At 43.2% G+C, this 25,690-nt stretch overlaps 1 protein-coding gene across 1 annotated transcript in view; it reads left to right on the top strand.

Annotated features, from left to right (window-relative positions):
* Nucleotides 1–25,690, top strand: part of PDZD2 (PDZ domain containing 2) — a 208,397-nt gene that overhangs the window by 168,134 nt on the left and 14,573 nt on the right. Inside the window, exons 8-21 of the mRNA XM_034072629.1 lie at nt 550–698; nt 1,943–2,062; nt 4,515–4,629; nt 6,389–6,462; nt 6,622–6,847; nt 7,875–7,992; nt 10,239–10,371; nt 13,378–13,459; nt 14,425–14,528; nt 15,244–15,412; nt 16,585–17,375; nt 18,570–18,714; nt 20,351–23,915; nt 24,550–24,667. Coding sequence (XP_033928520.1) covers nt 550–698; nt 1,943–2,062; nt 4,515–4,629; nt 6,389–6,462; nt 6,622–6,847; nt 7,875–7,992; nt 10,239–10,371; nt 13,378–13,459; nt 14,425–14,528; nt 15,244–15,412; nt 16,585–17,375; nt 18,570–18,714; nt 20,351–23,915; nt 24,550–24,667 — 5,909 coding nt within the window. The remainder of the gene's footprint in view (nt 1–549; nt 699–1,942; nt 2,063–4,514; nt 4,630–6,388; nt 6,463–6,621; nt 6,848–7,874; nt 7,993–10,238; nt 10,372–13,377; nt 13,460–14,424; nt 14,529–15,243; nt 15,413–16,584; nt 17,376–18,569; nt 18,715–20,350; nt 23,916–24,549; nt 24,668–25,690) is intronic.

The following is a 25,690-nucleotide window of genomic DNA, read 5'->3' as shown; positions in this document are numbered from 1 at the left end:
AGAAAATGAGGATTGGAGGAGCCCTGATGCAAGGAGCTGGGTACTCTGCGGCTAATTACAGGATGTCCTTCAAGACAAATAATTCTGTTTCTAACATGAACTCTGCACTCTCCTCCTCTTTAAGATGACTAGGATCATTGCCAGAAGGAAAGAAAATAGCATTTCATTGGCACATTTTTCCTTTTTCCATTCCAGAAAAATTTCCCTTGAAGTGACGTGACACCTCCAGAAATGAATACTGCTACAGTGTCAGGTCTTTTAATTTTAAATAAATGAAGCTGAGAGCTTAGTGCACTGGCAAGTGCCATTGGGTGAGAACAGCTGAATTTCTTTCCTGTCCCTAAGCTACCAGCTCAATTATCTTCCTCTTTTGCTTACTACCATGAGCAGCGGTGCTGTGGAGTTCAGCATCATTGAAGGATCGTAGAAAACCTGTGACAGCAGGAGGAGATTTTTAGCTGGGGATAATCAAAACTATCATAGCATGATGGCGAGAGGATAGAGCGGCTCTGAGATGTTTGAGGGATGTGTTTCTGTGGTTTTCCCAAGGTGCTGGGTCCCGTTTGGAGTCCGTGGGAGAAGACGATGAGCTGATGGTGGAAAATGGAGAATCGACTTATGAAATAGCAGTGAAATATTCCCGAGGTGGAAGAAAACACTCTCTGCCCCAGCAGCTGGAGTCGGCAGGAGCCAGGCAGGTGGGTGCAAGACAGGGCTGGCTCTGAGCATCTCGCTGCACCTGGTCTTCCGAGATCTGTCTGGAGCTCATAGACATGAGAGTAGTGAAGCAAGGCCACGTAGGTACATGACAGGGACAGAAACCAGGCCTGCACACCAAAATGGGATGTGTTGGCCACCTATGGAGAACTTCTTTACTCTGAGGGTAGTGAAGGGGGCACTTCATAGAATCATAGAATAGTTAGGGTTGGAAAGGACCTTAAGATCATCTAGTTCCAACCTCCCTGCCATGGGCAGGGACAGCTCACACTAAACCAGGTCACCCAAGGCTTTATCCAGCCTGGCCTTGAACACTGCCAGGGATGGAGCATTCACAGCCTCCCTGGGCAACCCATTCCAGTACCTCACCACCCTGACAGTAAAGAATTTCTTCCTTATATCCAATCTAAACCTTTGCTGTTTAAGTTTCAACCCGTTACCCCTTGTCCTATCACTGCAGTCCCTTTCATGCTGTGGCTAGAAGATCCCAGGACTGATCTTACAAGAAGGACCTATGAGAAAGATGGAGAGAGACATTTTAGAAGGGCCTGTTATGGTAGGACAAGGGCTGATGGTTTTAACCTAAAGAGGAAAGATTCAGGCTGGATGTGAAGAAAAAATTCTTTACAATGGGGGTGTAAAACACTGGCACAGGTTGCCCAGAGAGGTTGTGGATGCCCCATCCCTGGAGACATTCAGTGCCAGGCTGGAAGTGGTTCTGGGCTACCTGATCTAGATGAAGATGTTCTTGCTCATTGCTGAGGGGTTGGACTAGGTGAGCTTTGAAGGTAACTTCCAATTCAAATTACTCTGTGATTCTGTGTGTTCCAGTTCCAGAGATGTGAAGACTTAGGCCAAAAAATCCTGCTTCTCTTTATTTTAATGATTTGATGATGAAGGCTTTTTTCCTTTACTATTTTTTCCTCTTGTAAAACAGCTAAGGATTTCAGTATATCATGAGGTTACCCTTAATCTTAATCTTTTTAATCTAAATTGTGACTGGTACATTACAAAATGATCCTACTGTGCAAAATGCGAGAAAATTACTGTGGCAAGATTCACTTTGAGTGTAATGAGCTGAGATTTCATACCTCGAACATTTTTCTGAATATATCTGTAAGATCCCTGCCTCTCTCTCCGCGACACATGCAGTTTCCCTGGTGTTATATCCTAGTGCCTGTGCCAAGCAATGAGAGTGACTTCCCCCGTTTGCTATGTTTGTTAGGACTACCATATAGTGAAGAAATCCACCCGTTCCTTCAGTGCCGCCCAGGTGGAATCTCCATGGAGACTGACCCAGCCGTCCATCATTTCCAACATTGTCCTGATGAAAGGGCAAGGCAAGGTGAGGATTTCTGCATGTGGCTGGTTTCTCACATGTAGCAAGAGTTGAGGTTTTAAAAGGTGTCTCCCGTTGCCCAGGACTTCCAGCAGTTCTCAAGGTGGCCCATGATAATAACAATAATGATAAACAAATCCCATTTTCAAATACAAATGCTGAAGTTACACCTGCAAAATGCAGGAGAAGTGATGTTTGTGTCACACACTTGATGTGGGGTGGCAGTCATTCTGATTTGGGGCTCCTGGTCATTACTGTGATACCAAATATTGGTAATGGATCTCTAAATGTACATGTTAAGGCAAAGCTGGTGCACCTACAGAAGAGTACCTCTTTACATGTGTATTTATGGACAAGCATATGTTATCTATGTGGAATCTGGATACAGTAAAAAAACACCACTGCAAATTAAGCGTTAAACCCAAAGACAGTTTGCTGGTTGGTTGATTGCTTGTCTGAATTCTCTGGGTCAAAGAGTCCTCTTTTCTTCCTCCAGTAATATGTTTCCACGTTTGCTAGATGCCAGCTGGCTGAATGCTAACAGAAAATAGACAAGCATTAACCTAGGTGTATATTGTTTTCCCTAATCTAATCCACAGTAGTATTTGGGCTGTCATTTAAATACTCTATAAATATGCATGTCCTTTTCTGTAATAACTCTTTGTATTCATCAGATGGATATGTTTTGGACTAAAAAGACTTGTTTTGACTTTTAAGCTCAAATGCAAAACAAATTCCTTATTGTGCTTTAAGTTTAACAAAAAAGTTAGAAATAGTGGTTTCTCTGGGTAGATTGACGCATGGTTGCTATATCTCGTCTTGTTTCGGGAGCTTCAGGTCTTTAATGACATTTCCAAATGAATATTTCCTGATTTTCCACATACACCATTTTTTTTGATCCTGTTCTTTCTCATAAGAATTAGTTTATTCCTCCCTGTGGGATAAGCCACCTTCTCCCGTCTTTCTGCAGTTAGCAGGCTGTAGTGATCATCAACCACCTCAAGCAGCTGCCATTTTGGGTGCATTTCACCCACCTTTTGAGTCATCACCTCTGTTAGGGATTCCACTACAATTTTTGCAGTAGCATTTGCTTTATGATCTGTATGGAGTCCCTTGACTTGAAAAGAGACACCGTGTTGCTGACGGGGGCTAAGTATTTACCCTTGGGTTGTCATCTGTAGGTGGACATGCAGGGGGTGGTTTTCTGCTGTGGAGTGACAGCACTTCTGCACAAAGGTGGGCTAACATGGGAACTGTTGTGTTTGCAGATGTATTTCTCTCACCATACCCCACATTGCTAGGGTAGAATTGCTGTGTCTGTGCAGAGGCGTGCCAGGAGCCTCCTGTTTTCTGTAGGTTGTTTTGCAGTTGATAATTGCACAGCGAGCAGTTATTTGTATTGCACAGTTGAGATGCTTCCTTTCTAGAAATTGATGATGTCTTATCAAATTACTAGAAGCTCATAACTGCAGTAGTCTACTTTATATTCACAGAGTAAAACAAAAGAGCTGGTTGTTGTATTGGGTTGTAAACACAGTGCCTGCCCTGGCAGCATCCCTCAGCTGGAGAGCAGTGCCTGAGGCACTAATAATAACAGTGACTTCAGATCATTGAAGCACAGCAGTTTTCCACTTCACTTGTCCACCTGGTTGGTGACTTTTGTCTTTATTCTGTAAAATACATGTACAGCAGTGACAACAGGAGAAATATGGGGCGTGGAGAGGTGGATTGAGGAAGTAATTTGGCTGGGAAATAACTCAGTAGAGGGGGGAGAGGTTCATTCTGCTGTGCTCATCCATTCCCTGATCAGCTTCACAAGACAGTCCCACAGCCAGCCGGGGCAATGCAGGGGCGAGAGCTAACAGATGGAGCCCTGGGGAATGTATTGATCTAGATTTATTTAAATACAACATGGAACATGTACATTTTTAATTATTCTGGAGACATGAGTGGGGCAGCCCTCCCATGACAGCCCCATTCCAGCTGCATTCCTGACATTACAGCACTGACCTTATGTCATGTTCTTAAGCTTCTATTTTTTTTTCTTTCCTGAGGAAATGTAGGATCTGTGGCAGCAGAGAAAGCTACAGTTAATCCTGGATATAGATCTCAGGGGTGGAAATCTACTGTCTGTCAATTTAGAAGCAATGTGTTACAGTTTTTAAAATGTGAGTAGGATAACATAAAGCCATTGGCCCAGTGGATTTTTTTTTTTAAGTAATCTCAAAATGGCATTTTTGCTATTTCAGCTTAAGGTGCCTGCTGCTACTTTTTGGGCTGATAAGTGTGTTGGTATTAGAGTGAAAGCAAATGAGGAAATGCAAGCAGAGGGTAAGATGGCAGTGCAATTCATCAGAAGCTTTTAGGTTTTCCTCTTTCTTTTGACTTATTGACAGTCTTTCCCACACAGGTATTAATAAAGTAAGGTGCCAGCTGTCTCTTCTCCCTTTTTTTGTAGGGTCTTGGATTCAGCATTGTGGGAGGTCAGGATTCTGCTCGTGGACGCATGGGGATTTTTGTGAAGACTATATTCCCAAATGGAGCAGCAGCTGCTGATGGAAGGCTTAAAGAAGGTACGATGAAGAGAATTCAACTACATGTAAAGGACCACAGTGGGATACTATTTCAGTCTAGCAGTAAAACTCAAGTACGGCTTTATTTAGGTACTTGGCCATCAGCAAGAGGCTGTGGAGAAAGTAACACACCCTATTTGTCCATCCTGGAAAGGTCATTCATAGCAGTTAACTTGATTATATTGCATATTGAGAAGGGCAAACTACAATATGATGGTTTGTTTTGGTTTGGGTGGGTTTTTTTGATTCCTCTTCAGTGAACTTTATTTGCTCAAGACATAAGCTGCAATTCTGCAGTTTCAGAGGGTTATTGATAGCTGTGAAACGCATCTATCAAACCAAGATCTGGCTTAAAAACGGTTGGTCCAAGAAGGAGTTATATAGAAGGACATGCTTGGGAGAGGCTGTTTTGGGCCATTGTGCTCTCTAGCATCTTGGAATGATTTTGACATTTATCAACAAGTAAGAGTCATAACCAGAAAAATAGAAGAGGAAAGCTGGTATTGGCAGTAAGGTCATGCGGCTGGTTGGGGAAGCAGTTATATCCTGATTTTATTACAGCTTTTGCAGGCTTGATCTCTGAGCTGTACATGTAACCTGCTCTGTGTTTGTTTGCACCCTGGTCTGAGTGCTATGCCAAAAAGACACACAATTACTGCTGAAAATACGAAGTGACCATGATTTTAGAGTGGTTGACAGCTCTTCTGCAGGGGTTGTGTTGCTTGTCTTCTGCAGAAAGCTGCTCCTGTGTTACTTCTCTCAAGCTGCTCCTGTGTTACTCCTCTCCTTCTCATATCATCATTGCCCTCTTTATATCTCATCACACTTGTTGTATTTGAGACTGTCTTTGGTGCCAACTCTCACACCTGCTGCTAGAGGGAAGCTCGTGTCCCTGTTGTATGGGTTGTGGGAAGCCAAGAAGTAGCAGCTGTCCCATAGCCCCTTTGAAGGCTATTCAGAGTTTGCATTCCCTTTATTAATTTATTTAATTATTTGTTTTTACTGGGCAAGGAGAGGGGAGGTAACTTTGGTGATATTGTCCATCTAATTTTACACATGTGCAAGTAAATTTGCAGAACATGTATTTGGATAATGATGAACCTCTTTTAATAAAACGAAGGTAGATCACCACAGCTGTGTGTAAGAAGTAAGACCCAGAGCCTGGTAGCAGGTAGAAATATGTTGGGATGTGTTAACTGAGGTAAGAAGAGTATATGATAGGATGTGTTCAGGGGGGTAAGAAGGGGATTTGCTATTGCAGTGTATGGGCTACGTGCTTCTCCATCCACAGGCATTTAGTAAGATGACACATTTGCTTTTTGCACGTGGATAGAAGGTTCATTTTCTCCTAACAGGCTTTGGAGTGACATGCCACTGTGTTTAACTTACATTCTCATTTTTCCTATTGATGTTCATAAAAGAAAGGGAGTTTTATAGTCCCTTTGGACTTCCATGTAATGAGCATCTATTTTCAGACTTCAGTTAAAATCCATGGTGTTTCAAGCATGTTTGTTAGTATGAAAATGCCAAGTTAAGGATCTCTGCTGAATAACAGTCTTTACTCTGCTAATTCATCATTATTAACTTGTAAAGGCATTAGGACAAGTGAAAATAAACTGAGAACAGTAAAAGGCTTTTTCTGAACAGTTAATTGGAATCTTTGTAATAGCAGGTCGCCTTACGTACAGGAAAAGGTTTTTTTACATCTCTGTATACAGTCTGTATATTGCTGACTTACTTTTCTGTATTTAATTACCAGGGGATGAAATCCTGGAAGTTAATGGAGAGTCTCTACAAGGACTGACCCATCAGGAGGCCATTCAGAGATTTAAGGTAACATGGATGTAGTATGGGAGATATTCGCACTCCTCTTCAGTGCCATTTCATGCCTTCAGCTTTACATCCTTTAGCTGCCACAGATTACTGTATGCAGGTTTACTGACATGCTGGTGTATCATGTCGCCTTATTGGGGTTCTCTGATGTCTCTGCAGCAACTCAAGAAAGGTGTGGTGACCCTGACAGTGCGCACGCGGCTGCGCAGCCCAAGCCTCACACCCTGTGTGACTCCCACCTTGCTGAGCCGCTCCAGCTCCCCCAGCTCCAGTGCTAGTGGTGGCATGCCAGCCCCTGGTGCCGATGAGGCAGACGGTTCCTCCTCCAGCCGCAAAGGACCTGGCCCAAAGGACAGGATTGTCATGGATGTGACGCTCAATAAAGGTGAGGGTCCATTGAGGTGGGGTTGGAGAACAAACCCTTTTGTGTTAGGGGAGGTTTTGGGAACATATTAGAGGCTCTAATACCCAGGGAACCTACCTGCATCCCTCTGATCTTGAACCACAGGATGGGGGAGAAAAGCATTCTCTAATGCAGAAACTTCTGAAGAGTTCCCCCTTCCACATTTTGCTGCTCCAGTGTCAGCAGACTCACTCCCCAGAGAGAGGGATGCTGTGAGATACTGGGCAAAATGTGAATCAGCCTCTCAGCAGCTCAAATGGTTGTTACCTTCTGGTAAACAGCAGCTCCGGGTAAGGCAAAGTTCTGTAGAGTGCTCAAAATTGGCCAAATGAGCTGTTCTCCTGCGTAAGGGTTGCTCTCATTATTAATAACTACACAAGATAAATTTAGAGGATATGCTGTATGTGGTACAACAAATATGTCCATTTCAGAGGCTTAAATTATGCTGATTTTAAAGGTTGGATTAAAAAATTTGGAGAGAGAAGATGAGATGTTCAGCAATTCATACGTTAGGAATGATCTTACTTGAAGGAAAGCAAAGGTGAAGTGTACAGAGGTAATTACTGAACCAGAGATAATGCCTTACCTTTCTTCCTGCCAAATTGCTGAGGAATGCCATGCCTATATATAACAAAAGGGAGCAGTACGGTTGGCAGCATCTTCCGTACTCATGTTTTTTGCAGTGATCTTAAGTGACATCTTTATTGCGTTGCTGCCCCCACTTCTTTGTGCCTTGGACCAGATCAGACCTTGTGTGACATTTCCAGGCGGTTCCCACGCCACCCAGAGAACTATCTGGAAGTGATGGATCTCAGAAAACAGTCAGAATCAGATATTTTCAATCCTGATTTCCACTTGTTGGTCTTGGCTTCCTGACTGACTGCAGTGAAGGCCAGCCCTGAAACAATACATGAGTCTTGGTCTTAGATGGGATGTGGGAACACAAACATTTGTGTGTCCTGTGTGATTGCAATCTGCTACTTTTCTTTGTACTTCTTGTTTTTCACAGAGCCAGGGGTTGGGCTTGGCATTGGTGCCTGTTGCCTCACGCTGGAAAACAGTTCTCCAGGGATATACATTCACAGTCTGGCCCCAGGATCAGTGGCTAAAATGGATGGCAGATTAAGGTTAGTTAAAGCAGAAACATGCTGGAGTGGTTTTACAATAAAATTGTTCGAGATTTTGTTTTCAGCAATGGGTTGATGTAGCATGGAGGGGATTTATACTTAAAGAGTCAACCAAAAAGAAAACATTTAAATAAAGACATTCCAAAGGGGTATTAAATACCCAGGAAACATTATTCTGTGTGCTGGAAGCAGCATGATCGTTAAGGTTGTGGTTGATTTTTCTTTTCTAATTCTTTATACAGAAAGCTGAGCCTAATAGCACCCTTTGAGAAAGGAGTGCAGCAAGAAGTGCAACCTCATGTCTTTTTATCAGAGCTGCAGCCAGAGACCCCAGACTGAGAGGAAATTTGCAGAGCTCTGCTAAAAGCTCAGTCACCTGAAACTCTCTTGAAAAGAGCTGGGGGAGATGTTCTTGCAGCTGATTGTGCCCATGGCTGCAGCAGTGCTTTTCTGCCCTTACTGTCAGTCTGGCAGGGTTGCTGCAGCCTGAACTGCCCGTCTCATTTACTCTGTCATGGAGTTTAGATGTCTTTAATGAACTGTAGGAGAGAGAAGCAATTGTTCCCTTGTGCTTTAGGTTGGATTAAGTGGCAGAAAGTTATTTGCTGTTCTGCTTCTGGAGGCTTCATTTTTAAAAACTGTTGGAGGAAATCTTCCACCTTTCCGCATCCCTACATAATTGCTGGTGGGTGCTGGAAGCATCACTTGGGAGGGGAGGCTCTGCTGAAGACCCAGTGGAGATGCGTGATCCACACTGAATGCGTGGTGTGAGCACTGGTGCAGAGAAGCTGAGCAAATGCCTTGCTTTCACATTAGAACAGAGTGCCTTTCTGTTTCGTTGCTTACCAGGAAAACTGTGATAGAGCAATTGGATTTTTTGGAATAAGGGAAGATAATTTTGTGGTGGCATCCCTGCCAAAGCCCTTTAAAGTTCCTACCATATAGAAATGTCTATAGCAGACAGTATTTAATGCCAACTTGCTTTCTTGTAAGCCTCTTTGGAAAAGATTGCAGTGCTGGTTGTGTCTGTATGTAACAGCTGTATCATTTATTAAGTTTAATGATTGATTATATCCAGGCATGCTTCCCAGATTTCTAGCTTGCTTCTTTGAGATATTTGCTTCTGTTGTCCCATCAGTGGTTTATGGCTCCATAGCCAAAACTTAGAGGATGGTTTTGATTTTTGGAAAACTTTGTTAATAAAATACTGGCTTTACAATACCAGAGAGGTCTGAATCCCGCTCCTCCACATCTGAGCTTCCCTTCTCAATGATGTGCCTGTGTAATACTATATATGTACATGACTGTATATTTCTAATAGCTCTGTAAATCTAAATTATCAGCAGAGCAGCAGCATGATTACACAACTGATAGGTCACCCTTTGCTTTCCTGAGCTTGTACCAGAAGTACAGGTTACTGAAGGCTGCCACATGCAATTGCCATCTTGCCTTTGGCATGTAGACTCACAGTGTCAATTTATTTCCATTGTTGAAAGTAGCCCAATATAAATCAGCAGTAGTAGACTATTTGAGAAAGTCTATTTAAAGCAAATGCCTTAGTAATTATGAGAATGCTTTAATGATATCCCTAGCTGATGTTCTTTTCTTTTAAATAGTTGCAGATGTCTAAGTATTATGAGCAAGAGTTAGTATATTCGGAAAACAAAAGTAAACAATATGTGCTTTCCTTTCAGATAAGTTTTTGTTGTTTATTGGTTTGGGTTTTGTTGTTGCTTTGTTTGGTTTTTTTCTTTCTAGTGGGTACTGTATCTTAATTTGAAGCAAACGCAGGCTTATCTCACTCAATTTTTTCCTGGAGTAATTTCATAAACACGTATCTAAATCGTTTATTTCTTATCAGTGCGTTTAGTGTTATGTAATTCAATATGAGGGGAAGGAACAGCCCATCTGAATCTAATTTCTTCTCTTTGCTCAACAAGTTTCTAAATGCAGAACTGGAATCAGAAGTTTGCTTTCACCCTGGTCCAAGTGCAGCCAAATGTTCTCTGTTGATTTAATAGGGTTTTTACCACTGCTGTTAAGTGCAGAAGGGATCTCTGCACCTCCCTCATGAAGTCAACAGGACTTGAAGCATTCACGTCACTGGGAACAAGACCGAGACTGGGTTCTTTGCACATCAGATCTTTTCCAGACACTTGTATATTTGAAAAAGCTTAGCCATCAGTTGAAAGCACAAATGCTTTTGTAAAAGGCAGCTGTGATTAACTGGCTCTATCTCTCTGCAGCCGTGGTGACCAGATCCTGGAGGCAGATTCAGTGAGCCTGCGTCACGCAGCATTAAGCGAAGCCTACGCCATCCTGAGTGAATGTGGTCCGGGTCCAGTCAGCCTAATCATTAGTCGGCATCCTAACCCAAAGGTGAGGAGAAAATGAGTTAGTGTGTCTGGTTTGTATCTGGTGCTGTAATTTAAGTCTTGGTGTCAGGAAAGCAGCAAATGAAGATTACTGAAGTTTTCTTTCTATGGCATGTGTAAGTCAGGATTGTAATGATGCCTTCCAGTGTTGTAAGTTGTAGCAATGCTGGACTGTCCCTGCTGCTTTTCACTTAAATCACCCACTGATCAAATGCATTTTCCTGAAACTACTTGAGTGAATGTTCCCATCTTTCTCAGTTCTTGGACCAAGTGGCAATGCAAATATGGCACAGGTCCTCCTGTTCCTAAAAGTCTTTTTGCAATTAGCTTGTCTCTGGGTAGAATATGAATTAGGGCCAGGAATATAAATATCAGCGTATTGAACTGATCAGCTATAATAAAGTAGTAGGAATACTGTTTCTAAAAAAGTAAAATCTGTCCAAAGATCAAAGTTTTCCATCAGGAATTAAAACATGAGAATCAGGAAGGTACTGCTACTGTGAAATCTGTGCAAGGGCAATTTGGAAAGAAGGCTGTGTTTACAAAGTGAGTATTTTCAAGCAGTTTTTAAAAATTGATGATAGAAGATAAAAGGCTTTTTAATCAAGCTATTGGGAATAACAGCTTCTTTTATTTCAGTATTTCAAAGAATTTTATGAGTGTGCAAAACCTTCCTGTTTAAACAGGAATGAAGCTGTAAAAATATTTGCATTAGTAGGTCCAGAGAGCCCTGACTTTTGAACTCCTAACTACAAATGGAGACCTTAATAAATCCATATCTAGGAGAACTCAGGTTTCTTATTTTATAATTAATTGCATATTTTCTGCTAAATCAAATATACAAACAACAGACAAATAGGGGTCTGCTGCCCAGAGTTTTTTATCATTGCTGCAAAGCCTTGTGCTGCTAAAAAGAAAGAGGCTATGGTTGTGTTAGTTAAAGGTAAGCGTGAAGGGGGTGAGAATTGGGCTTATAGCCTAAGATAACAGTATTTCAAGGAAGACTGTATGCTGTGCTGAACCAGCACAATGGTTCCATTTGATTGCATTATTAAGGCATACAGACTTTTGGAGAGGCTCCATGGAGCCTGCCCTCTCTTCTCCATCCTTCATCTTGCTGTGATGGTGACTAGAAACCCAGTAAGTGACTTAACCAGGTATCTGCTGAAGAGATGAACTGAGTTAAGCTAATTGCTTGCTATTACTCAGTAACAGAGGGAAACTATTAAGTGGCTCCTATTACAGTTTTTCATAAGTAATATTTGAAATGACAACAAATTCTTTACCAAGAAATGTTAAGCTAATTCTAAGAAAAGCTTAAAGTTAAGCTGGAGTGACCCTAAAATATTTTTTCCTCCTAGGCAGTATTGAATCCACAGTCCCTCATAGCTGGATATCTGAAGGAGTGTCCATACGGGCATGCATATTTATCATTGTGTCACTGTCATAGAATCATAGAATAGTTTGGGTTGGAAAGGACCTTAAGATGATGTAGTTCCAACCCCCTACCATGGGGAGGGATGCCTCACCCTAGACCATGTTGCTCAAGTTTCTGTCCAGCCTCTTCTTGAACACTGCCAGGGGTGGAGCAATTTTTTTCTGACAGCACAAGGGATCTGTAGGTGTGTGGGGGCATTTTATCTTGGTTTTGTTTTATTTTGTTTTGTTAGCTCTTAATAATACCTCAGCTGGTGGAGTGTAGTTAGGAATTAATTAGCTTGTCCATCTCCAGTTTGATCTGCCTTAGTCTTAGAAGATGCTAAAAATCAAAACTGGAAGAGCTTGCACAAGTGTGGATTTCTGTTTAGCTTTAAACTAACATTGCATTCTGTCCAACACTTGGTTTCACTCCTGGGACATCTTGTACCCCAAAGTTTGTGTAAAGCTCCTAGATCATACTCCTGAGGCTTGGTCTGTGTCCTGTAGGAACTCCCTGTGCCCCAGGAGCCAGCAGGCTTTTGGTTTGCTGTAAGGTCATGCCATGGGCTGAAAACAGAGAAGTATTTCTACAAAGGGTCATGTTGCTTTGGGTGTTTTTATACTTAATGTCTTATTTTATGACACAAAAGGTCCACAGTACATTTTGCTGCTGAATACATTCACTTTAGTGTTTTCATGTACTTCCAAGAGCAATACCACAAAATTTTCTTTCTTCTTGTTATTCTGAGTGAATGTGGCATTTAAACTATGTCTAAACTGCTGAGTTTGCTTAGGAATCTTTCAAATCTTCATGGTTCAGAAAGATTCAAGTTTCTAGTAACTATTTATGCTGAATTTTAATTCATGTGAAGCAATGTGCGTGGAAATTATTTTTGACAGAGTTAACTTGCTTTCTGTTTTTAAATATATATATTCCTGTAGACTAGCTGTTCCTGTTATAAAGTTATATGGAGTTTTCCAGTAATAAGAATTAAGTGCATGGCACTCATTCAGAAAAAAATTAGCAAATATGGTAAACCAGTATTTATTCTTAAGCCAGAGAAACATTAATTAACGATTACTGATTTAGGCTTTCTTTTTAAAAGCAAGGACAAATGAGAATCAAAAAGACAGCTAATATCACGGGAAGTCTGTTATTCTTCCGGTAGGCTGAGTGTAGAATGTCTTCGGTTGCTGATGTGTTCTTGTACAGAGCAGTCTTTGAGTATTTTAAAGTAATATTTTCTTGATAAATCAATGTACAGCATTTAATTGAGTTTAAATTGTGCTGTAATGGCTTCATTTGATTTCTTCAAGTCTGGCTGTTTTATTTGTTTGCATAATGTGGTGCTTGGACATGATCTTCATGAAGTCGGCAGGCTTCTGCCTCCTGGTTTATGCAGGAGAGTAGTGTGGAGGAAGTCTGAATCAGGAGACTAGGACTTAGGAGCTCTCAAGTAGGTGGTCCTCACTGCATCTTTATAAATAGTAGCATACCTGAAATTAGTTACCTATTTCTAGTGATAAGTGGTCAGACTTACATCTTCATGTTGTCTACCCAGTTTGATCTCTGTCTTCCACTTGACTTTAGGTTTCTGAGCAGGAGATGGATGAAGCAATCGCACGTACTACCCACCGAGAGAGCAAGGATTCCAACTCCTCTCACGTCTCAGGTAGCAGCGTGTTTTCTCTTAATATGTGTCCTTTTCCAAGTATAGGAAGGTTTAAGGACATCTTCTTGGGTTCCTCAACATCAATATTTTGAGGACCCTCAAAACAGCAGAACAGTTTAGTGGGTGTAGTCACTCTGTCCACTTGCAGAAATTTTATCAAGACTATCAAGTTTGACCTTATAGCTTATACTACTCTGTTTTGCTAGGCTGTCATGATCTGAAAGTATGGTTGCCAAGAGATGGTTGCTTTATCCTCTCTTCAAGGTTAATGAGAAGCATGTTGTCCTGGTAAACACACAACAGGATAAATCAACTCCACCTGTGTACATTTATCCACATAGATGGCAAAACAACACACAAAAAAAAGAGAAAGTATTGTTGTGTCCCTTTGAAGAAGTCCGGATCTTGCATACTGGACTGTGTGTTAACTGCATTTTAATCTTTGGAGGAATCTCAAAAACCAAGTGCTTTGGCATTTGTCTGATGTTTCTGAACTCTAGACTTAACACTTCCTAAAATCTTACAGATGAAAGCAAACTCTTGGCAATGGCTGAGTGACTAGTAAGGTGATTTTTGGAAAGAAATGTTGGATTTCTGATTATTCCCTTCATATTTGTGTCAGCAAGACCTTTACTGAAGTAGACCTTGCCAGTGGCTACTAATTTGTCTTTGGAGGTTGCACCTGGTCAGCAGCATGCTCCAGCATGTGAGGAAGACCCTCTCCTGCTTGTCTCTTGTTCACAGCCCTGTCCTAGGCCTGGCTGGTGTAGTGTGTCTCTCTGACTTTATTTCACCTGATCTGAGGGAAAGCTTGTGAAATGTTAATAAATCTCACTTCAGGAAAGCAGTTTAGTTAATAAGTGGGATTAAATGCAGTCCCCAGCTCAGAAAGTGAATGAGGAGCTGGTTTGTATATATAGTCCACAGCTTTAATTTTTGGCACCTAACTAAGCTGTGTTTAACAGGAGCTGTACAAAAAAGTCCATCTCCTAGTGTGAAGGTCAAACAAGGAGAGACCTCATCTCCCCTCAGCTGGACTATGAAACGCTTCCTGGAGCCAGCAAGCCGGGTAAAAGAATTAGATGCAATAAAAACAGCGTCGGCTTCACATTCAGCTTTCACTTCAGCTCTTATTTGAGGATCTGTCACATGGGAAGTGTTTGTTTCTTAAATCATGACGGCAGCAAGCTCCTGTTTGTATGCCTGTAGCTTTTGGGAGTGATGTACAGAGCATGGGAGAAAGAGCTGTGGGCTCCCACCCCTAGCCACTTAGAGGCACCCCTGATCTCTGGGTGTAACCTCCTAACACAGAAGAGGTTAGCAGGAGAGACCTGAGCCTGTGGGCAGCGGGCTGAGTACTTGGTCTATTTATACAGCCATTGCAGTGGAAAAGTCTCTGTTTTATCTGGGAAAGACAAAAAAGTCATACAGACTGTGTCCAGAGGTACAAACCCTTCCTTTTTCTCAGTGCAGAAGGTGCGTAAAGGGAATCACACAAGGGAATAGTTAAATTTCTTGTCTGCATTGAACCACACCTGTAATGCAGTGGGATTTGGAATCCATTGTTATTTATTATAGTGGCTAAAAACGTATTGATGTGCAGCATCTCAGCCATCCAGGTTTGACAGTTTGGCTCTCAATGTACTGACAAGCCCTCTATTATAAAAATTTGCTTTAAACTTCCTTTATTGACATGGAGATGTGAGTGGAGTTTGTGGTGGTTGCATGCAGACAGAGGCTTTAGGCATTGATGATGGCCGGTCACCAGGTTCAATTCTTTTCAGCAGGGGTCTGTCAGCTCTGAGGCAGAGCTTTCCCAGTACTTCTCGCATGATGGTACAAGCCAGCTCCCATATTCTGATGCTGTAACAGGCTCATGTGATGAAGAGCATCTCCGTCAGAAGAACAGAAGCAGTTTGTTGGATGATGGTTCTCTTCTTCCTGGCAACCTGAGTAAGAGACGGAAATGTGTGAGGTCATTTGGCTGATGGGGTGAAAGTCACTGAGCTGGTTTGCTTTACAAGAGAGCTGTACAGTGATTCCTGTGCTGGTAAGAAGTGCTGGGCAGCGTGGTGCAAGCTGGTGCTCATCATATTAAATTCATACTAGAAAATGGAAGGGGTTTGCAACAATGCACGTAAATGTCCGTTTCCATGGTATTTTGCCCAAACTGCTGTTCTGATTATGTGAAAATGACTTTATTTGATTGGTTTGGCCAAAACTGGATTGACAGCACTGCACTTCAGGGGTTTTTTTAAATGACTGATGATCATCTGATTGGTTACGTTTAAATGAAAGTGTTCATAGCTATATTAAATACACCATTTCAAAATGTCACATGTAGCAGGGTAGAAACAATCAAATGTTCAATTTGACATGAGATATTTTGCACTTGTCTTTGTCCCTGTAGTGTTTAACTAAAAGTATCTTACATTTCCTTAAAGACCTACCCCTGATCTCACAAAGGTTATTGCATTTGTTCTGCCTTTCCCATGCTTCTTAAGTAATGTCTTTGTCTACAGCTTATTTTTCTCTAGAAATTCATTCTTTAATATTTTAAAAACATTTTTATCTTAAAATTCCCACTAAACAAAGCAAAACAAACAAAAAAAACCTCCAACAAACTACTTTCTGCAAAATCAGATGTAGTTCTTTATCAGAAGAATGTGAAGAGGGTTCTTTGGCGAATTAGTCTTTAGTTTGAAACTGATTGTGTGCTTCTGTGTTTGTCCAGGAAGTCATTTTTTGCTCTCTCCCAAGTTGACACAGGCAGTCCTGAGCATAGATTTAAGCAAAATGTGAAAGAAATTGTTTTGTTTAAATTAAAATACACATGTGAATTTGCATCCCTTTGTGTCATAGTCATAATTTATAAATAAACTGAAAATAGAACCAGATGTGCCATGAACTGATTCTGAAAACTACCCGTAAATTGTAGTGCTGTCTACCATCCGTCTTGTAGTGTAGTTAAAGGGAGGACATGAAAAACCTGTTTTTCACTTTGTGAGATGTTAAGCTTCCCCTGCGAACAGAGCCACATGTAATCTGCTGCAATCAGATGCATGGTATTAAAAGTCATCTATAAATGCAATTGTAGTATGACTTTTTTTTCCTTTTTTTCCTAGCTGCCAGAGAAGCAGGAGTGGGAAAAGCAAATGGTCCAACTTCTCCTAGTAGTGGGAGATTGTCGAGTCTTCACAACAAGCATGTGGAGTCTGTCCGACCAGGCATCCTCAGTGACAGCCCCAAATCTGCCCGCAGCCCCTTTCATCGACAGAGAAGGGTTGTGTTCTATGATGGTGATGTTAGTGATGATGACGAAAGTTCCCACTTACAAAGAAGCCAGAGGGCCAAGAGCCAGGAGGATGCTGGCGTTGTCATTACAACCTTGTCTGTAGAAATCGATGATGAGAGCCAGGACAGTGGGTCCCCTAGATATAGTAGCACAGACACATCTTCCCCTGTCTTCAGCAATTCTGTGGAGTCTGCAGACAGCACATTGGAGCAAATTGACTCTCCCTTCTTCCCCATCATAGCATTCGATTACTCAAGTGTGCCTGAAGTTCGTCTTGGCAGCCTGAGTCTGAAAGAGCTCCGGGAAGCACAACTTGAATCTAAGAGATCCCCAAAACTTGAGCACAGAGCAGTCACAAGAGTGAAAAGCATGATGAGCACTGAGTGCAGAAGCCTTCAGAGGCAGAGGATGGAGGAGCATGGCTCTTATAACAAGCCTGTTGCAAGAATGCTCCCTCACAGCAAGAAGTGTGAAGCACCAGACGGAGCTGGGCAGGGCCAAGGTGAAATAGTCACCTTGGTTCGCAATGAGCACGAGTCATTTGGCCTGGATTTGGAAATCCAGGCCATGCCTTTAAAGGTTGTTGTCACAGGCCTGCGGCCAGGTGGAGCAGCAGAAATGGTAATTTTTTAATTTGGGTTGCCTTGTTGTGATTTGCTTCCATTTTGCTTGGATTATTACGGTTATTATTGTTATTAAACAAGTCATCTGTTGATCACTTGTTCAATAACATGTGCAAGGGACGTGTTTGCTGGGCAAAATGTCTCATCCCACATTGCTCTGAAACTGCAGTGAAGTTAAGTGCTTCTGATTTAGAAGCGTACCCTTTCTGATTCAGAACTAAGAAAAGTCAAGAGGCAGATCTACTGTGATGGGCTTGCCCCTGCTCACACTCAGTTTTGAGAAAATACTATTCTTTCGTTTCTTTTCATCAGGGGTGAAGACAAAAGAAGTAAATCCTGGTGGTGAAAATGTTTATTAATCTCTATTATTTTATGTGCATATATTCCTGGGTTACATGAAACTGGTACCAGGAGACCTTAGGTGCTTGCGAGGTTTGCCAAGCACCATGGCAGTGGTGGTAACACACAGCTCTTCTTCATCTCATACATCCACATACTAATTTGGATATTTGCCTCATGCTGGATTTGGGATTGCTGACCTAAATGCCAAAGTGCAGTAAAAGGAAGGAGAGTACTCTGATGTACAAAGCTGGGTGTAGCATTTTTTGTGTAGTTAGTGGTCATTAGGGCAAGATGGAATATGCTGTAGCGGATTGAGTTGGGCTGTCAGAGCTGGGGATTTGGGCTGTGTTCCTGCCTTTTTCTCTGACTTTTCTGCAGTGTTTAGAAATAAACTTAGGCTTTTACCATAAAAGCTCGGTCCATATCCAATTCAGTTATTTAGGAGAATTCCACTGGTCCAGTGGGAGGTTGTGTCCATTAATATAATTCACACATGAAATGCAAAAATGATAGACAGTGTTCCAGACCTGAAGAAGCTAGGGCTAATTCAACCCAGTTCATTTAAATGAAAAGGGCTGTGTCCTCCTTCCTGATACTGATCTCTCAGAGAAAACACCAGCTCTTTTCACCTTCCTGTTTGAGATTGATCATTAATTTGTCTCCTGGCAAAAGTATGGTCTACTCTTTATTTATGTGTTGGCAAACTGACAGCAGTGGTACCTGTGCTCTGCAGTGATGTGAAATATGGAACATTGCTCGTAAGCTGTGAGTTGCTTCCTTGCAGTCCTTGCCCCTGTGGCAGTGCTTTTGTTGTGTATTTATAATTTCCTTGAATCTGTCGTTGCATCAGGGATCAATGGGCAAGATGGCTGTAGGAGATGAGATTACCACCATCAACAGTATCCCAGTCAGTAAGATGACGTACGAAGAAATCTGCATGCTTATGCAGTGTCTTCCCACGTCTGTAACCCTGGAGATCCAGAAAGTAACACCAGGTGAGAGAGTAGTGTTGGTTTTGTATTATGTATTCTGAGTACCAATGGAGAAAATTCCCTTGGATCAGCTGGATCTAATCTTCTGCTGCCCCAGCTCCCCAGACTGATTCAGAGAAAAAACAGGGGGTACATTCTGTCTGCATTGGTGATCTGTCTGTTGTGGACAGGGGCACCTCACACTAGACCAGGTTGCTCAAAGCCCTATCCAACCTGGCTTTGAACAGTGCCAGGGATCAACCATATTTCTTATAAAAAGTTCTCTAGGTTGAATTGAAATATTTGATACCTTCTTAGTTCCTGCTCAGGGCTTATTTATGCTGCTGCAGCAATATATGCATCCCCACAGACTGTACAAATTATGTGGTGTGGAAATGAGTATTTGAAAAAGAAAAGCATACTTTCAAAATTCAGGAAGAACATAGTATTTCACTTCATTCCAGCTTATGATCTTCTTCGTGTACCTATTAATACCTGGGAGCCTAAAGTGTTTCCAGATGCTTCAGTTCCAGTTGTAAGAAATTTCTGGCTTGGCAGAGTCCTGTTCTTGTTTCCTTAGGCTGCTGTGGCTTTCACAAACTAACAGCGTTCGAATAGGGGCACATTTGCACTCCTTTATCATGCAACTTTTCTGTCCCACTGTCAGGGAAGAGGGTCTCTTCAGTGTGTGATCCAGCATCCTGAAGCAAGGCAGTACTTCAAATCCTAGCCAGCTGCTTCAGATTGCTCTTCTGAGATGATTTCCCCTTTGTGAGCTCCAGGAGGAATCTCTGCTTCTTAACATGGGTACCTAAGTTAAGATGTGTGGATAATCCTGCAGGTTTGTGCGAGGATGAAAGAGATCTGACACATTTCAGTGAGCAGGAAAGGGTGCCTCCTCCATGCAATTTCTAGGCCTTATCTGAAAGGCAGCTTGAATGGGGATGCATGTCCCAGAAGCAGACGGGTGTAAGCAAATGCTTAAGGGTGAAGTGCTGAAAATTGAAGAACTTGGAGAAATGAGTGAATGTGTCAGAGTACCGTAGTGAATGGGAGCTCAGTGTGTTGCCCAAGAGTGGCTTAATCATGTATTGGAAGGAAGGAAAAGTCTGTGTCAGAAATCCATGTGCTTGATGTGCGTATAACATCACCCATGCGTGTCACATTAAACACCTGCAGAAGTGCCAAGAGGATCAGAGTCAAGTTATTTATGCACAGCTCGTCACTGTGTTATTGTTCACCTTTGTTTGCTATGCCGGGGCTTTGTGTACTGTCTGCAATCTGTTGGAGACATCTTTGATCAAACAAGTAATGAGCAGTAGTACTGCTCAGCCTGGCTTACTGCAGACTGACACTTTGGTAGTTGGCTGCTTAACTGCTGAAATTTCAAAGATGAGAATTAAACAGATCATGACTGCTCACCTTGGATGCGTGGGTTGTTTCCTTCTGTGTGCTGCTCAAATACACAGGGTTCTGATTAGTTTGAGTTGCTGTAAACATCACTACAGAAGAGGAAGAGTGGAGAGCAAAAGGCAAACATGTAGTCTGATTACGTGGGTGTCTATTTTTGTAATAAAACCTGGTGTTTTGTGTATCACTTCCTATATCTGACAGGATTTTGCTTCTTTTTTTTTATTATTTATTTTTTTTAATGATGCAGCTGTCAGCAGATTTACAAACCTCATCCTGTCTCCGGGGATAGACAGTCAAAATCAAGCCGACGTCAACAGCATCCTCGCAACTGAGGAAGAGCCGAGTGCTGGGAAGCGAGGAGCAGCAGGTTTGCAAAGCGCTGGCTGTGCAGTGGAGAGAACAACAGTGCCACCTGATGCCACGAGCAGAGACGTGCAGAGATGTACCATGGAAAGCAGCCGCCCCGAGGGCTGCGCTGCCGTCCCCGTCACCGATATCGATGACCTGGTCAGCCGGATGGGTGCTCCCGAGAGCAGGGCTTCACGCACCCCATCGCGAGCGGAAAGCCCCTTCCGAGAGGAGTACACGACGATGTGCTGCTGTGGGACCGACGAAGGCTGTCCGGGTTCTGAGCCACGAGCGGCCAAGGAGGAGCTGCAGGAAAAAACTGTGAATTGTGGAGCTAACGCACAAGGGGTTTTGGGGCTGTCTGTGTTGGACACCATTAACACAGGCAAACTTTTTACTGTGAATAAAAACTCATTAAATAACTATTCTAGAAATTACAGCAGCTTAAATGAGGATGAGCTGTCTGCAGCAAACGCTCCGGAAGGAAAGAGAAGTGAATCATTTCCAAAGTCCATGTATGGGGCTGCAGACGATTCTCACTCAGACACAGAGTCTGTCACAGAAGCCTTTGATAGTGCTAATGAGGTGTTGCTTGGGGCCTGCACTACTGCTGCTGCTAACACCTCTGCAGTCTGTACTGTAATTGAGTCGGATGAGGAGCAGATTGAGATTTGTTGCATGAACAATGAGCCTCAAAATCCCACACAGGAGCAGCATCTGTCATCTGGAAGACAATCATCCTCTGTGTCTGCGCTGGACCCTTACACCAGCAAGGGTTTGCAAACTGAGGGCTGCGCAATGTGTGGGTCACTGGAGACAAGCATCAACAAACTAAGCTTGGAAGATCACGGTGGTTCCACTCTGTGTCCTTCACAGTGTTCAGATGTATCTTCTACATCCTTGTGTCCTCCTGCCTCAGTTTTCCTGCCAGAAAAAAACATCCTAAAGAATTCAGTCAATATCCCTGAAGTTTACTCTTTCTGTAACAACGGTGCCTTAAGTACAGAACAACAGATGGGTTTGGGAAACAGTAACAGACGTATGAAATGCTGTGAAACCATTGAAGAGGAAGGGTCTCTGCACTGCAAAAAGATAAGCTTCTGCTCTGCTAGGAATGTTAGTGGCTTGGAGAACAACTTGCTTGAGAAAGAAGGGTATCATGATGAGCAGAGATCCAAATCTGAAAGTGAAACGGTGGTTGATGACTGTAATCATGCTGTCAGTTATTGCTTAGTGAAGAAAGAAGCCAACAGTTTGTCCAACTTGTGCAAAACAGACAGCAATCATGTGAATGCGTCATCATCAAGAACATTATCTCTCAGGTCTCCTTTTCCCACTAAATCTAAAGATCCAAAGGCTAATACAACTCATGATTTGCCGGGGAAAAATGAGAAAACTAACTCTGTGACTTCAGGAAGGACTTCAAATGGAAAAGTCCAAAGCTCAGGCACAAATCACTGCAAAGGAGCTGCAGTACCGCACAGCCCATCCTCACAGAAGAAATCCTGTCAGGAATCTAAAGGAATGGCACAAAGAAGTATAATGGACACTCTTTTAAATAATCAGAAAGCCAAAGCAGGACCAAAGCTAAAAGGGTTCACCATCAAAGGCAAAGCAAAGGCAAATTCAGATTCTTCTGGCATTAGTCCTACCAAAGTCAGTGGGGTCAGTGGGGCTGATCAGAAAAGGGCTTCTGTTTCTCCACAGCTGTCCCCCAAACTCATGGGGAAGAAAACACCATTGTCCCGTAGTTCACCTACAAACCCAGATCCTGGCAAGAGTATTTCAGCAGCCTCAAGGGCTCTGAAGTCAGAGCTAGAAAATAAACCATCTTTGGTCATTTCTGAGGACTCACTTCTGCCTCTCCTGAATGGCACCAGCAGCCCTAAAGCATGCAGTGAAATGAAATGTGGCTCTGGGGAGCTACCAGACCTGCAACAGGCATGGGGAAATCTAAAAGAAAAACAAGTTTCCATGCAGCCTGCGATGTGTCAGGGCAAGGGTGCTAAGGTGGATGATTTCAGAGCCAGAGACAGTCAGTCCAAAGTCACTCCATCTCGTCAGGGGATACCAAAAGTTGAATGTATGAAAGGGAGGACTGAGAACCCTGGAACAGGCCTGAATGCAATCAAGAGCATCTATAGTGCAGATGACCTTAGGCAATTAGATCTGCAAAATGTAGGACCATCTGCTTCATCCAGGTCCCCCTCAGTTCAGCAGGAACAGCTGGAAGGACAAGAGATCCAGCGGACTTTCATTGAGGTGAAGCTTTCCTCCTCAACATCATCCTCTTCCTCCTCTTCCTCTGCCTCTTCCTCACCAGCATCATTTTTACAGCTGCCGTTGCTGGAGAAAACAGAAGAGGCGAACACAGAAGTGCCTCGTCTGGCTGAGGAAATGGGGACCATGCAGTATTTCTCAAAAGCAGATACTGCCGGGGACAAAAGTCTCTATGGCTTGTCAAAGCCTGTGACAAGGACTTACTCAATGCCAGCCCAGTTATCAGGTCACTTGAGAGAGGAATGCCATATTGCAGAGGTTAACCCTGTACAAGGCCCCCAGAGCCAAGCTGCAAATGAGAAATACCCCCAGGCAGCAACAGGGATGTTAAAGACGGTCCATCTGAACCTTCAAAATGGCCAGAAGGAGCAGGCATATACCCCCAAGAGCACCCAGAGGGTCCATGACACATCCCCCTCAGCCAGTGACATTAGTTGCCCCACTATTGATAAGCTGAGAAGCTTCAGGAGGAATTACTACTACTATGAGCTGAACTGGCCGCATGAACCTATCTCATCCTTCTCTGTCAAACAGAGGATCAAATCCTTTGAAAACCTGGCAAATTTCGACCGGCCCATCGTGAAGGCCATCGATATACACTCGGCCGTGAGGTCCCCTCTTGCCAGGAGGTCGTGTGGTGGGATGGTGCCCACAGCCACTCCTGCAGAGGCACCACGGGCTTTGCGGCGCAGCTTGAGCTCCTACGGCGGCAGCCCAAGCCCTGCCAACACCATGGCCAAGGCCCCCTCCAGCGCAGAGCCCATGCGTGTGGCAGAACGCGGTGGGGCGGAAGGAAGGCCCCAGAGGAGCGAGGATGGTGGCACTGGGGCAGACACAGCCTCCACCTCACAGGCACGCCGCAGCCGGGGCCTGGGGCGTCCGCCGCTGTCCCGCTCCAGGCTGCGGGAGTTGAGGGCCCTCAGCATGCCCGACCTGGACAAGCTGTGTGAAGACTTCTCTGGGCCATCACAGCCTGCTTGCTTCAAGACAGAGCTGGAGATCACCCCCCGCAGAGCCCTTGGTGTGCCTGCCATGGGTGACACAGCCCCGCCAGCCCGTGGTGGTCCCAGGATGGGAACGGGTGCCAACAGCCCTCAGGACAGCGGCTCGGGGACATCGGATGATGACATGCCCCAGTGCAGGTCTCCGGATGGGGAGTGCTCTGAAAACAGTTGGTCCATCAGGTTGGTGTCAGCTTTTCTCAGCTGTTTCGTTTTTGTTTCAGCCTCTCCTGAGGTGAAGCTTCCCCACTGGCTGTCCCAAAGCATGTTTCAGCTCTGGCCACAGCCTCCATTCCCCTCTGAATTTGGGGTGAGTTCTTCACGTTCCTGATCACCAGGAGCTGCCATGCTGCTGTCTGGTGATGGCTGTGCTCCTGCACAGGGTGAAACACTTCACCTTCATATGGCTGGGCACTTCGACTGTGTCCCTTTAGCTGGGTTTGATCAGGTTTTGGCCACATTATGGCACAGCAGCGGCTGTGGAGAGGAGGCCATGTAATGCTGGTTGCCAGCACGCAGTGACAAACAAGGTTGTTGTCCTGCCAAAACCAATCTGCAGATAGAGCTGTCTCCTTGTTTTTGTTGGTATATGTTGCTAAAACTGTTGGGGAAGGAGAGGAGGGACCAGTTTTCAGTGTTACTAAATTGTCTTCTCTGTCCCTTCCTATCCTACCAGCATATGCTATTTCTTGTCTGTTTTCAAGATTTCTGCTTATAATGAGCTGACCTTTTACCCTAATGCTACCTGCACTGTATAGCTGAAACGTATATGTCTAGAAATATAAAGCTGTCTTTTATATTTTCCTGTTCAATTTAGCTTGGATCAGCTGCTTGTCTCAACCCTGGACCAGCAAAAACTGCAGTCTGTTTTGTCAGTTGTAGTACCAAAATGTGACATTGCTGCTATGCTCCAAGTCGTCAAAGCACAAGTAAAGGTAAAAAAAAACCTCCAGAAGATAAAGCTAGATTATTGGCAGCATTTTAAAGGGTTTTCTTAATGGCAGATAAAATCTCTTCTGAACAGTTTCAGACCTCCTGTAGTAGTCCTGTGGTTGGTTACAGTTGATGCTAGTTTTATTAATGCTAGTTTTTGAATGCCTGAATACGATAATAGATGTGGATAGTTTGTGTAAGAAAGGGTATTGTTTGTTCAGTGCGAAAGCACTTTTGAGCCATAATAAATAGACCTGTTTTAAGTGGAGAAGTATGCCTCCATTTGAAGTCATTATTACAGCTGAGGACTTCTGGGTTTGCCAATAATTGCACATCAGAATTCAGCTTTCTACCAACCATCTGGGTCAGACTAACTTTTGCTACATTGCAAGGGAAGCTGTATTCCTTTCTGTGCCTAGAAGCGCTCACCTTTGCTAGAAGCTGCAAAGATGGAAATTGAGTTTATTTTGTGTAATGCTGAACTGATAGCTTGCAACACCAGAAAGTGAATGCTGGAGTGTTTGTAATAAATCCCTATGACCTTTTTGTTCTGTGGTAAATGGTTATTGCATTAAAATAACCTGCTTAGTTATCTAGGTGTTTAAAGAAGGTCTCCAAAGTGAAATGGTTGCCAGGACATTACTTCCCTGTTTGCAGTGTTTGTGGAATACATCCACATCCCTTTAAAATCGGAAAAGGAGTTGATAAAATAACAACAGCACAGGAGGGAAAACTGCCATCTGGTCAGCATAATTGCTGGCTGAGCTACATTTAAAGCGTTCCTGAGTCTTACTCACAAAAGTTTCTATTTCAAACGTGGAACAGGTTGGGTGTGAACAGGACCTCCCCATGGTAGGCAGCTTTACCTCCTTCCATGGAGAGTGTAGCCAAAGCTTGCAGGTCCCAAGATCTTGGTGAGCCAAGAGGGTTTGGTAGGTTTACTGATAAAATTAGGATTGTGTTGTATTTCTGGCCAAAGGTAATTAAGCATTCTATAAATTATTTTTCATGGGGTCTTGGAGAGA

This window comes from Melopsittacus undulatus, chromosome Z, assembly GCF_012275295.1.
Source record: "Melopsittacus undulatus isolate bMelUnd1 chromosome Z, bMelUnd1.mat.Z, whole genome shotgun sequence".
Classification (NCBI taxonomy): domain Eukaryota; kingdom Metazoa; phylum Chordata; class Aves; order Psittaciformes; family Psittaculidae; genus Melopsittacus; species Melopsittacus undulatus.
The sequence above is the reverse complement of the archived record's forward strand: the minus strand, read 5'-3'. Positions and strand labels throughout refer to the sequence as shown.